Source organism: Neoarius graeffei, chromosome 10 (assembly GCF_027579695.1).
Source record: "Neoarius graeffei isolate fNeoGra1 chromosome 10, fNeoGra1.pri, whole genome shotgun sequence".
Taxonomy (NCBI): Eukaryota; Metazoa; Chordata; class Actinopteri; order Siluriformes; family Ariidae; genus Neoarius; species Neoarius graeffei.
The window spans coordinates 1,808,568-1,821,187 of NC_083578.1; the positions used below are offsets into that span (position 1 = coordinate 1,808,568).

The following is a 12,620-nucleotide window of genomic DNA, read 5'->3' on the forward strand; positions in this document are numbered from 1 at the left end:
TGTGTGTGTGTGTGTGTGTGTGTGTGTGTGTGTGCGCGTGTGTGGCTGGGAGAATAACTTTACACTGAAAAGTGGAAAATAAAGAGTTTTTCTGGAACTCAGTTCTGGCCTGCCGTACTTCTGTGCTCCACCCACCCGCTCTCATACTACAAGATAATATCTACAACTCTGAGACCAGATATTGTCATGTGCTTGCAGGAAGAAAAAAACGTTATCCTAGTGGAACTATCAATCCTGTGGGAGGAAGGCTGTGAGGAAGCAGCAGAAAGAAGAAAAGCCAAGTACCAACAGCTGGTCCAGGACTGTCAGGGCAAAGGATGGAAGACATGGCTGTTTACAGTAAAGGTGGGGTGCTAAGGATTTCCAGCTCATTCAGTCTGAAATCTGCTGTCAAAAGTCAGAGAGCGGCACCGGCGCGGGAACCGGGGGTGCGGGGGGTGCGGCAGCACCCCCTGGTGGTGGACCCTCAAAACTGACATGAACATAAAACAAAACTTATGTGAAAATATATTTGTTTATTTATTTGTTTTCATTTGGCTCTGCTGATTTTATATGTCATGTTTTAGATGTAGGATGATGAGGGCTACATTTTAGTTATTTAAAAAAGGATTTAATTAAAACTTATAACTTAATATGTAGCCTAGTGGACCATCAGAATTTTTTTTGTCGTGACGTTGACGTTCAGCTTTTCAGCGCGCGAAATTACAACAGGAAGCGAGTACGAGTCGACCGTCTGTAGAGAAGAGTAAGAGTTAGTTAGTTAGTTAGTTAGTTAGTTAGTTAGTTAGTTAGTTAGTTAGTTAGTACTTAATAGTTACTATGTCTCAGAAGAGAACCGTGTGGATTTAAGTGGAATAATTGCGAGAAGTCATATTATCAAGACAGCGTTTTAAGGTAAGGCCATTTGGTTATTAATTTTGCCCGCTGTGTCGTGTTCACTTGAGCCTATTTGGTATGCCTTGAACAAGTGCAGGTGTTGCTAGCATCGTGCTTTGAAGTTGACTCAGATGTAACTACAGTCTTAAAAAATTTTCGTTTAAAACGGTGTGTCCATGCTCATCATGTTTTACTTTTACTTTTCTTAATGGAGAGTGTGAAATACCGCTGCATCACTTTTATGGGTGATTTTTGCAATAGAACACTAAGTTAGTGTCACTAACCCATAGTAGTAGGATGAGTGGGTTCATGGATTTCGGTCTGTTGATTGAGAGAACCATGGTGTTTGTGTTGTTCCAGCGAGAGTGTTGTTCTGTTTCATGTGTGTGTGTGTGTGTGTGTGTGTGTGTGTGCGTGCGACTAACTACTGTATTTGAAATGCACACTCGCTTGACTGGATCTGGGTATGTAAGGCTGTAATCGGGTGGAATCCGCGTCTCCTTCAGTTTATCTAGAGCAGATGTAAAACCTGCGACTGTTAAACCACAGCTGTGCGCTTCTGCTTCTAAAATAACCTGTCCTTCGTAATCGTGTTAACTGAGAATTGTCATTGACAGACAGGCTTCAGATTCTTCCGTCATCACTCAAAAAAAAAAAAAAACGTCGTTTTTACGGATTAGGCCTATAAGTAGTAGGCAGTTTAACAAAATATTGCAATTGCAAGCTTAAAAGGATTTCGGACGCCTGATTGGTTAAAATGCAGGAAATTGCATCTAAGAAATACAAAATTTTCTGGGGGAGGACCCCCAGACCCCCCTTCAAAAAAATGTCCCAGGTCACGTCACAGCACCCCCTGCCGACAATGTCTTCCCGCGCTGCTGGAGAGCGGAAGAGGAAAACTGCTGTGCCAAGGTTGGAAGAAGTGGCAGAGAGCCTCCTGTTGGCTCTGGCATATGTAAGCAGGAAGATACTAACTGGAAGCCTGGAGGAGAGGAGCAGTGACCTGGCCACCACTGCTGACCCACCAACTGGAGAGTGTTGTGGTTAAGGGTCAAAACACTAAATGAAGGTTGAGTACTGCCTGATGACTTCTCATCCAGGCCAAGGCTACATCCATTGGAAATAGATGTTATAAGGCATCTTTGATATAAAATGATATGAAAATGGGCAGTCACTCATTTGGACTCAGTCACAGTTGTGATGTAATGAATGGATTGTGGGATGTTCAATGTTTATGATTTTTTTATAACCAAATTCTGATTGATACTTTTCCAGAACTTTGTCCTGGACTTGTTTTGATCACTCCTTTGTGTTCATGATGCCGTATGTTTAGTGATCTCCTCTAACACACTCTGGGTTCTACATTCTCTGTTCTGCATTCCAGGAACAGGTGTGTGTATATTGTGTTAATGGGACACTTTAATTGTAATCACAATATTTACATTTTTATTTGTAAATAGAATTCTGGGTCATCGAGAGGAATCAGCTGAGGTGGCTTGGGCATCTCTTTTGGATGCCTCCTGGACACCTCCCTGGGGAGGTGTTCCAGGCATGTCCCCCCGGGAGGAGGCCCCGGGGAAGACCCAGGACACGCTGGAGGGACTATGTCTCTCGGCTGGCCTGGGAACGCCTCGGTGTTCTTCCCGAGGAGCTGGCCAAGGTGTCTGGGGAAAGGGAAGTTTGGGCTTTCATGCTCAGACTGCTGCCTGTGCGACCCGGCCCCGGATAAGCAGAAGAAAATGAGATGAGAGATGAGATGAATTCTGGGTCATGTACAGATTCATGACGTAAAATCTCAATTTCAGTTCTATGAGGTAATATGACAAGATATCTAAAATCTCCATTTTAAACCATGCTAAACGCTCCCTTTGTTAATCTATCCAGCACCAGAAGTAGATCATGTAAAAAAAAAAAGAATTTAGATCATGAAGAGTCATGTCTCGCTGCGAGTTGAGCAATTTTAAACCGAGATTTTAGAGCGTGCAGCCACACACACACACACACACACACACACTGCCATACACACTTTCTGTAGATCATGTGAGAAAAAGATTTTGCAGCGCAAATCTCATGTCTGATCCAGTTTCTGTCTGTGACACTCTGCCACAGCTGATCAAGCACGTGTTGCATTTTCTCTGTGGAAATGCAGTCTAGTTCCAACTCGTGCTTTCTTTTTAGCATCATTGTGGCATTTATATCCTACACAATGAGGCATACTTAATTAAAAACTGATAAATTCAATAAAAATACTTGTAAAACTAGCAAAGCTACAATGCAAATAGAGAATATAAACAGCTGAGCTGCTCCAAGTGACCACTACCTCACATCATCGGATACGTCACCACCGCAGGGAGCCCATCTGGTATTCTAAAAACATTTTATTTTTCTTGACAACTATTTGGTCTCCGAAAATGAAAGTTTGATTTTTGAAATCCAGGACTAATTTTACATGAAATAAATTTAAAAATCAATCTGCTGGAGGATCCCTTGAAAGAGTATCTGGGTTAGATAAACACTAAAGAGGATGAAGATCTACATCAGTACAGTCACAGTGTGTTCTACAACATGACATACCAGCTCCAATTAGCCATGAACTCTCAATCAAATTCAGTTTATTCACTACTAACACCATTATCACCATCAACACCAGGTTATTGTAGTAACGCAACAAACATCTATATTTTCACACAGATGGATTTATTTCACAATTATTCAGCCTTTTGTTTGTGTTGAATTGATTTTTATACAATCTTAGATATAAACTATAATCACAGTGTTTCTGTTCAGTCCTTGATTTAATATTTAGTTGCTTTTGTTCAGACTTTATTTTCCAGTCAAGGTGTTTTCGTGTTCGGTGTTGGTGGCAAGTGTAACGCTGGTTAAAACAGGAAGGTGGTGTTTATTTGCACTATGCTGATCTTCATCTCTTCTTCATCTCCTGTTTTGGAGGACGTTCACATGTCCTGACTGTTTCATGTTTACCACTGAGTGAAATACACACACAGCATCATTGGACACTTTCAGTGCAGGACATTACAACACTTCCTTCTGCATATCTGCCAAAAACTTGACCACAGAAATGTAAAGACTAAAACATGTATTCAGTTGAGATCCTCAAACCTTTGATCATGTAAGAGTATGTAACAAGTTCAATGAGGTTTTTTTACAACTGTTGCATCATGTCTAGTCTGTAAACTGCCTAAAAGCACTGGTAAATATGGTAGAACTCATGTTCAGCAATTTTATAGGAGCTTTGGCCCGCGCGAGTGGAGCACCATACCTAAGAAAAAATGGTGAACCCATCCAGTCGATTTTTTGTGTTTTGTCCGTGTCCATGTACCACCACTCATACACACCACCTAGTGACCAGTGTTAGTAATGACCAGTCATAAACACCGCCTAGTGGTCACTGTTAGTAATTACCAGTCATAAACACCGCCTAGTGGTCACTGTTAGTAATTACCAGTCATAAACACCGCCTAGTGGTCAGTGTTAGTAATTACCAGTCATACACACCGCCTAGTGGTCACTGTTAGTAATTACCAGTCACACACACCGCCTAGTGGCCAGTGTTAGTAATTACCACTCATACACACCACCTAGTGGCCAGTGTTAGTAATGACCAGTCATAAACACCGCCTAGTGGTCAGTGTTAGTAATTACCAGTCATACACACCGCCTAGTGGCCAGTGTTAGTAATTACCAGTCATACACACCGCCTAGTGGTCACTGTTAGTAATTACCAGTCTCACACCGCCTAGTGGCCAGTGTTAGTAATTACCAGTCACGCACCACCTAGTGGCCAGTGTTCGTAATTACCAGTCATACACACCGCCTAATGGGCGGCACGGTGGTGTAGTGGTTAGCACTGCCGCCTCACAGCAAGAAGGTCCGGGTTCGAGCCCCGTGGCTGTCGAGGGCCTTTCTGTGCAGAGTTTGTATGTTCTCCCCGTGTCCGCGTGGGTTTCCTCCGGGTGCTCCGGTTTCCCCCACAGTCCAAAGACATGCAGGTTAGGCTAACTGGTGACTCTAAATTGAGCGTAGGTGTGAATGTGAGTGTGAATGGTTGTCTGTGTCTATGTGTCAGCCCTGTGATGACCTGGCGACTTGTCCAGGGTGTACCCCGCTTTTCGCCCATAGTCAGCTGGGATAGGCTCCAGCTTGCCTGCGACCCTGTAGAAGGATAAAGCGGCTAGAGATGATGAGATGAGATGAGACACACCGCCTAGTGGTCAGTGTTAGTAATTACCAGTCATACACACCACCTCGTGGCCAGTGTTAGCCAGTAAAGAAATAAAACAAAAGAGACTGGCTATGATATAAGAAAATTCTACAACCCAGAAACAGATGGGAGCTCCGCTTTTAGGCAGTGTCTAAATCTATATATTAACAATGTGGTAAATGGTTTTTGTCTTTCCCAGGTATCTACAGAGAATGTTTGCAAGATCTTGTCTAATCTAAATTCGAGCAAGGCTACCAGTTTGGACCAGTTATCTCCCAAATTTGTTAAAGATGGTGCCAAGCTCATCTCTGAACCCCTTGCCCATATTCTAAATTGATCTCTTTCTTCAGGTCAAATCCCGGAAGATTTAAAGATGGCAAGAGTTATTCCACTACATAAGAAAAACAGTAAAACGGATCCTGGTAACTATCAACCTGTGTCAATCCTCTCCAACATTTCCAAATTATTTGAGAGAGTGGTGTATGACCAACTGTACCATTATCTCTCTAATCAGAAACTCCTATATGAGTTTCAGTCAGGTTTTCGATCATCTTTCTCAACCAAAACCTGCTTGGTCTACCTTATATAAGATTGGAAAAAGACAAAGGCAATTACATAGGGATAGTATTGCTGGACCTCCAGAAAGCCTTTGATATCGTGGACCACAGTATTCTACTTATGAAACTGGAAGCAATAGGGCTTCACAAATCAGCTATAGACTGGTTTGCCTCATACTTACAGAACAGACAGCAACATGTTGAACTGGGGAACACATTATCTGAACCAGCAAATATTACCTGTGGTGTACCCCAAGGATATCTTCTTGGTCCGCTGCTGTTCTTAGTCTATGTAAATGATATTGCCTCAGCTGCTACATGTAAATTGCTCCTATATGCAGATGACTCAGCCCTTATTGTGGCAGACAAGAGTCCAGAGGCTATCCAACATAGACTCTCAAGGGAAACAGAATCAATCAGAGAATGGCTGATTGACAATAGGCTCTCCCTACATCTTGGCAAAACCGAGACAATTCTCTTTGCTTCAAAGAGAAAACTCGACAAAATAAATTCCATTCAGGTGCAATGTACTGGCAACAAACTTGCATGCTGCTCACATGTCAAGTATCTGAGCTTAACTTTAGACCAATCTGAATGGAGAAAGCATTGTGGATAATATAGTTAAAAAATCCAATGCTAAACTAAAATTTCTCTATCGGCAAGTAAATCATGTGACCCGAGAAACAAAGAAATTGCTCGTATCGACCCTTATTCAAAGTCACTATGACTGTGCCAGTACTTCATGGTATTCTGGGTTATCGAAAAAGTTCCAAAATAGACTACATATATCCCAGAATAAATTAATTTGGTATATTTTGAATGCACCAGCCAGAAGTCATATTGGTGCTGAGGAATTTAAGCAGGCCAATATGTTACCAGTGAGTATGCGCATTGCCCAGTTTGAAGCTTAATCTTGTTTTCAAAATTCTAAATGGTTCTGCCCCAAATTTTTTGGCCCAAGGTTTCAGTTATACAAAGGAACTCCATTCAATCAATACAAGATCTAATGCATTATCCTTGCAGATACAGTGCCTTGAAAAAGTATTCATACGCCTTGAACTTTTTCACATTTTTCCCACCTTACAACCATGAACTTAAAAGTTTTTATTGAGATTTTATGTGATAGACCAACACAGAGTAGCACATAATTGTGAAGTGAAACAAAAATGATAAATGGTCTTCAAAATTTTAAACAAATAAAAATCTGAAAAATGTGATGTGCTTTCGTATTCAGCCCCCCTGCGTCAATACTTTGTAGAGCCACCTTTTGCTGCAATTACAGCTGCAAGTCTTTTGTGGTATGTCTCTACCAGCTTTGCACATCTAGACACTGAAATTTTTGCCCATTCTTCTTTGCAAAATAGCTCAAGCTCAGCCAGATTGGATGGAGAGCGTCTGTGAACAGCAATTTTCAAGTCTTGCCACCACAATGGGATTTAGGTCTGGACTTTGACTGGGCCATTCTAACACATGAATATTCTTTGATCTAAACCGTTCCATTGTAGCTCTGGCTGTATGTTTAGGGTCATTGTCTTGCTGGAAGGTGAATCTCCTTCCCAGTCTCAAGTCTTTTGCAGCCTCCAACAGGTTTTCTTCCAGGATTGCCCTGTATTTAGCTCCATCCATCTTCCCATCAACTCTGACCAGCTTCCCTGTCCCTGCTGAAGAAAAGCATCCCCATAGCATGATGCTGCCACCACCATGTTTCACAGTGGGGATGGTGTGTGCAGGGTGATGAGCAGTGTTAGTTTTCCGCCACACATAGCGCTTTGCATTTAGGCCAAAAAGTTCAACTTTGGTCTCATCTGACCAAAGCACCTTCTTCCACATGTTTGCTGTGTCCCCTACATGGCTTCTTATGCCTGTCTTTCAACAATGGCTTTCTTCTTGCCACTCTTCCAAAAAGGCCAGATTTGTGGAGTGTACGACTTATAGTTGTCCTGTGCACAGATTCTCCCACCTGAGCTGTGGATTTCTGCAGCTCCTCCAGAGTGATCATGGGCCTCTTGGCTGCTTCTCTGACCAGTGCTCTCCTTGCTCGCTCTGTCAGTTTAGGTGGACGGCCATGTCTCGGTAGGTTTGCAGTTGTGCCATACTTTTTCCATTTTTGAATGATGGATTGAACAGTGCTTCTTGAGATGTTCAGAGCTTGGGATATTTTTTTATAACCTAACCCTGCTTTAAACTTCTCCAGAACTTTATCCCTGACCTGTCTGGTGAGTTCTTTGGTCTTCATGATGCTGTTTGTTCTTCAGTGTTCTCTAACAAACCACTGAGGCCTTCACAGAACAAGTGTATTTATGCTGAGAGTAAATTACACGCAGTAGGACTCTATTAACTAATTAGACGACTTCTGAAGGCAGTTGATTGCACTGGATTGTATTTAGAGGTATCAGAGTACAGGGGGCTGAATACTAATGCACACCACATTTTTCAGATTTTTATTTGTTTCAAATTTTGAAGACCATTTATCATTTTCGTTTCACTTCACAATTATGCGCTACTCTGTGTTGGTCTATCACATAAAATCTCAATAAAAAACTTTTAAGTTCGTGGTTGTAAGGTGGAAAAATATGAAAAAGTTCAAGGGGTATGAATACTTTTGCAAGGCACTGTATATGCCCAAACACAAATCCCCACCCACCCACCCACACACACACCCACCCACACACACACTTTAGATAAGTTGAACACATTCTTCCTTGCCTACATGCCCAAACACACGCACACTCACCGGCCGATGGTGGAGCATGTTAGCGAGTCTGTAGCCACAGCTGCTTTCCTGAACATCCCAGCCTCACACTCATCCTGCTTCAGGAGCCTGACTGTGCAGATGAGGATAAGGATGAGGATGAGGAAGATGAAGATCACAGAGAAACACACAGTCTTTCGCAGACGATCCTTCCTCCTGCGAGACATGCCTGCAATCTGACACACACTTACATACATGCCACATAGCTGCTCAGAAGTGCACCCTGGGGGAGGGGGAATAAGCCACACCCTCTTCTGTATGATTATGCAAATGAGCAAGAACAAGTAGAACAACTTTTTTTTTTGTTTGTTGTGTTTTGCATATGATATTGATCACCCACATCACACTGAAACCATACACGCACATGCACACCCACACACACCCCGTCTCTCTCTCTATCTATCTATCTATCTATCTATCTATCTATCTATCTATCTATCTATCTATCTATCTATCTATCTCTGATCAGTTTCTCTACATCCTTCCTGTGACAGAAGGTATATCAACACACAACTGTACACAGTACAACATGCAGTAAAATGCTTTTTATAATGGTTTGGTGACAAAAAAAATCAGGATTTACATCAAACACAATTTACTTTATTGAGCATAGCAGGAGAAAAAAATTTATACATATACAGAATCATATAAAAGATAGATGGCAGAAGATGTATGAACCAGGGTTATAATAGTTTTGGATTTTTCAGTATAGTTTCGTTTTAGTTAGTTTTGCCTTGTAGCTCATTAGTTTTAGTTAGTTTTAGTTATTTTTTGAGCAACTACTTTAGTCTTAGTTAGTTTTAGTTTTGTCCAAAATGTTTAGTTTTAGTTTAGTTTTTATTAGTTTTAGTATTCGTTTTAGTTTTCCCATATCTTGTGAATTTGTGTAGTACAAGATTCAAATGATCAAGTATGAAAATTAAAAGGCTTTATTTAATACAGACCATGGATAATAATGTAGGACAGAAGAATTTCCCCATTTCTCCAGAACAACCAGAACCTGTGGCTACACGTAATCAAAATACCAACCTCAGTTGTTTAAAAAAAACAAAAAACACACTGTACTTCTGCAACACACGACTGAAAGACATTCCAAAAAGAAGCTACATTTTGGCCTGTATTATATGCGTTTATGTCTGTGACATTTACTTTGTCAAACTGTGATGCAATGAAACATAGCATCCTAAGAGCCAACAGCCATCAAGACCTAACGTCTTCAACCAGAGGCATTCATGAGTAAACAACAAACCACTCATTTTGAATGTAAAACAAAAGGAAAAAAGTTAGTTTGTGTTCATGTCAGTGTATTGTATGTGTGTGAGATAATGTTGATTTATGTGCATCTATCCACCTGTCTTTGTCTTGTGTCCATCTCGTGTGTGTGTGTTCGTATGCGCATGGGTGTGTGTGCTTGCGTGTGCATGATGTGCTTGCATGTGCGTGTGACCATGTGTGAACCAGTGTTATTGCGTACTGTATGCAAGTGTCAGAGAGATGAGTTTACTTGAGTAAGTCCTTGTTTATCTTCAGGAAAACTCGCTGCTCCAGAGATGTAGTCGCTCTATTCCTCAGACCAGAGGACAACAGTCCACACACTGAGAAGATTCTCTCAACAAAGGCCTGTGAGGCAGGGGCACTGACAAGATCTAGTGCCAGAGGGGCAAGCTTTGGGTACACCGCCTCTCTGGACTGCCAGAATTTCAGTGGCTTCTCATCAGACACACCCCTTTTGACGTCATCCTCATACCTCCTTAGTTCTGCCATCAGAGATCCATACTCGGGGCCATTTTGGAAAAGTTCATTGACTTCCATACGAGTGGCAAGAAAGCGATACTTCTGGAAGACAGCACGAGCCGAAGGTGTTTCAGTTTCATTGCCAACGTCCTCCTGAGGAGTTGTTGGTGGGTTGTACTGGTTGTACTGAGCTGCCATGTTCTGAATGAAAGACTGTGCGGCCATTTTGAGTGGCACCATGTCTGGTGTCTGAAGAATTACTGACACATTTGGATCGAGCAGGCAAGCGGCTGCTGGTGTTGCATCAAATTGTAGGGAAGCAGGGCTCAGAATGCCAGCAAAGCGCTCTCTTAAGGACTTAAGTAGCGTTTGTGCCAACGGCTTCGCAGCAACAGTAGTGGTCTGCAGGTGAGCCTCAAGGTTGAGCAAGCATGGCACTACTTGTGACAGTGACTGGCTGTCACTCTGAAGTTGGTCTGTGTGAACGGCAAAGGGCTCAAGCAACATGACCAGGTTCTCCATCTTGGACCAATCACTTGTGAGAAGTGTGTCCATGCCCAGCTCCTCCAGTACCTGGTTCAGTTCCGTTCTGATCTCCAGCAGCCTTCTCAACATGTCGAAAGTGCTGTTCCAACGTGTGCTGCAATCTCGGACCAGAGTTTTACCACACTTTTTGATCAGTGCTTCGTTTGCCAACGATGATTTCCTCACTGAGTGTACCAGCTTTCTTGCTCTTGTTAAAAGCAGATCTGTGCTTGGGTGCTTCATGGCATCTTTCAGGCTGAGCTGAAGGGTATGGGCCAGGCATGGCATCCTCTGGAATTTGCAGTCATCTGGCAGATCAAGTTCTAAGCCAAGACATAAGAACAGACAGCACATTGAAACATTAAAATTTCAATACATTTTCATCAATCCGAATCCTTTATGTGGTTTTAGAGTTTTGTTTCACAGGAGCTGAGTAGAGTTCCACATTAAATACATTTAATATTTTATTTGTATAATTGAAGAGTTCAGATGGAAAACCTTCTACATGCTATCTCCTTGACACATTAGTTAACAATGTTGTGTGAATCCTGTGTACATACTTAAACTGTGTACATACTTAAACGAAACCTACTACATAATTTACATACATAGATTTGAAATTGTGTTTCGCCAGACTCCAGATATGCTCAGTGATACACAGCTCAACAACAACACACACGCCCCCGCGCGCACACACACACAAGATAAGAGACATGCCTAATAAAAACATCTTTAAAAATAAAATAAAAACCTCTCCCTACTTTGTTTAAACATTTGTTATCAAAACCCTACGTGCCACCACCCTTTGGCAGCAAGCGTCTATAGCCAAGAACAACCAATAAAAACGTGACCAGGAGTAGCGTGGCATACTGTTCAGTACTAAGTGGTCACATCAGAGAAATGGCATCGTATTCAGAGGGAGAATTTTCGATTGTAGCGCGCGCGCACACACACACACACGTCAAGCCATTTTAGAGCATGCCACAAAACTTTTAAATAGGCTATAACTGTACTCACCAATGTCTCCACTCTCGCTGAGATCCTCCACATTCTCCTCGTCAGACTCTGGTTCATCCCACATCACGTCATCCAGGCCATCTCCAGGTTGAAGCCGTGCACTGTGTGTTGACTGCTCACTTTGATCAGGACGTCTTGCACTAAGCAGCCGCACTGCTTTTACGATGTTCGAGCCATTGTCCGTCACAACGAGCAGAACTTTGTCTCCAACAATATCCCATGCCACCATGGTCTCATCAATACAGCGAGCAATGCATTCCCCAGTGTGAGGATGGGCCAAACGATGCAAGCTTAGTAGCGTGTGGTATACCCGTCCCCCAGGTGGATGATAGAAACACGCTGACACACCTAGGAATGATGCAGTCAACCCCTTCTTAGTCCATCCATCTACACATAGGGTTATCTTCCTGGCATCCTTCAGTATGTCTTTCAACTTCATTTTGGCATTTCCCATCCGCCCTGCAATCAGGTTGTTCACTCGAGCAGCCCCTGGAACCTTGAACTTCGGCTCGAGTGCATAGCTATATTGTTTGAAAGCCGGTGTCTCACAGAGTCGGGTAGACATTCCTGTATGGATAAACAAATTCACCAGAGCTTCCTCCCTCTTACAGTGTTCATGTGTATTTACTGACCAGCTGTCTTGGCGACCTTTGAGGAAGTCGAATATTTTTGGAGTTTCCCCACTCCGTGTGCTCAGTTTGTCTGTCTCTGCTCGTGCTTCAGGAGGGCTAGCAGCTAATTGAGCCATATAGCAACTGTTAGCGTCCTTGTGGAAACTTCTCAGGTGGACTTTTAAATTTGTGGGATTTTTTCCTTTCAGCGCAGCTCCACATACATTTCCATTCTCCACCACCATACACACGCTCTTGTCCGTCTCGCATGAATATTCAAAGAAATCCCATATAGGGCTGGCGTTCCTCCTCTTAAGTTTCGCCAT

The 12,620-nt window shown here is 42.5% G+C and overlaps 2 protein-coding genes across 2 annotated transcripts in view; both read right to left on the reverse strand.

Moving 5' to 3' along the window:
- Positions 1–8,608, reverse strand: part of ggt5a (gamma-glutamyltransferase 5a) — a 39,464-nt gene extending 30,856 nt beyond the window's left edge. Inside the window, exon 1 of the mRNA XM_060931072.1 lies at positions 8,390–8,608. Within this exon, the coding sequence (XP_060787055.1) occupies positions 8,390–8,604 (215 nt within the window). The 5' untranslated portion in view covers positions 8,605–8,608. The remainder of the gene's footprint in view (positions 1–8,389) is intronic.
- Positions 8,609–9,907: 1,299 nt separating this feature from the next.
- Positions 9,908–12,620, reverse strand: LOC132892681 (uncharacterized). Its single transcript, XM_060930994.1, has 2 exons — positions 11,684–12,620; positions 9,908–10,989 (listed from the first exon to the last, which is right to left on the reverse strand). The coding sequence occupies exons 1-2, from the start codon at positions 12,618–12,620 to the stop codon at positions 9,908–9,910; spliced, it is 2,019 nt and encodes a 672-aa protein (XP_060786977.1).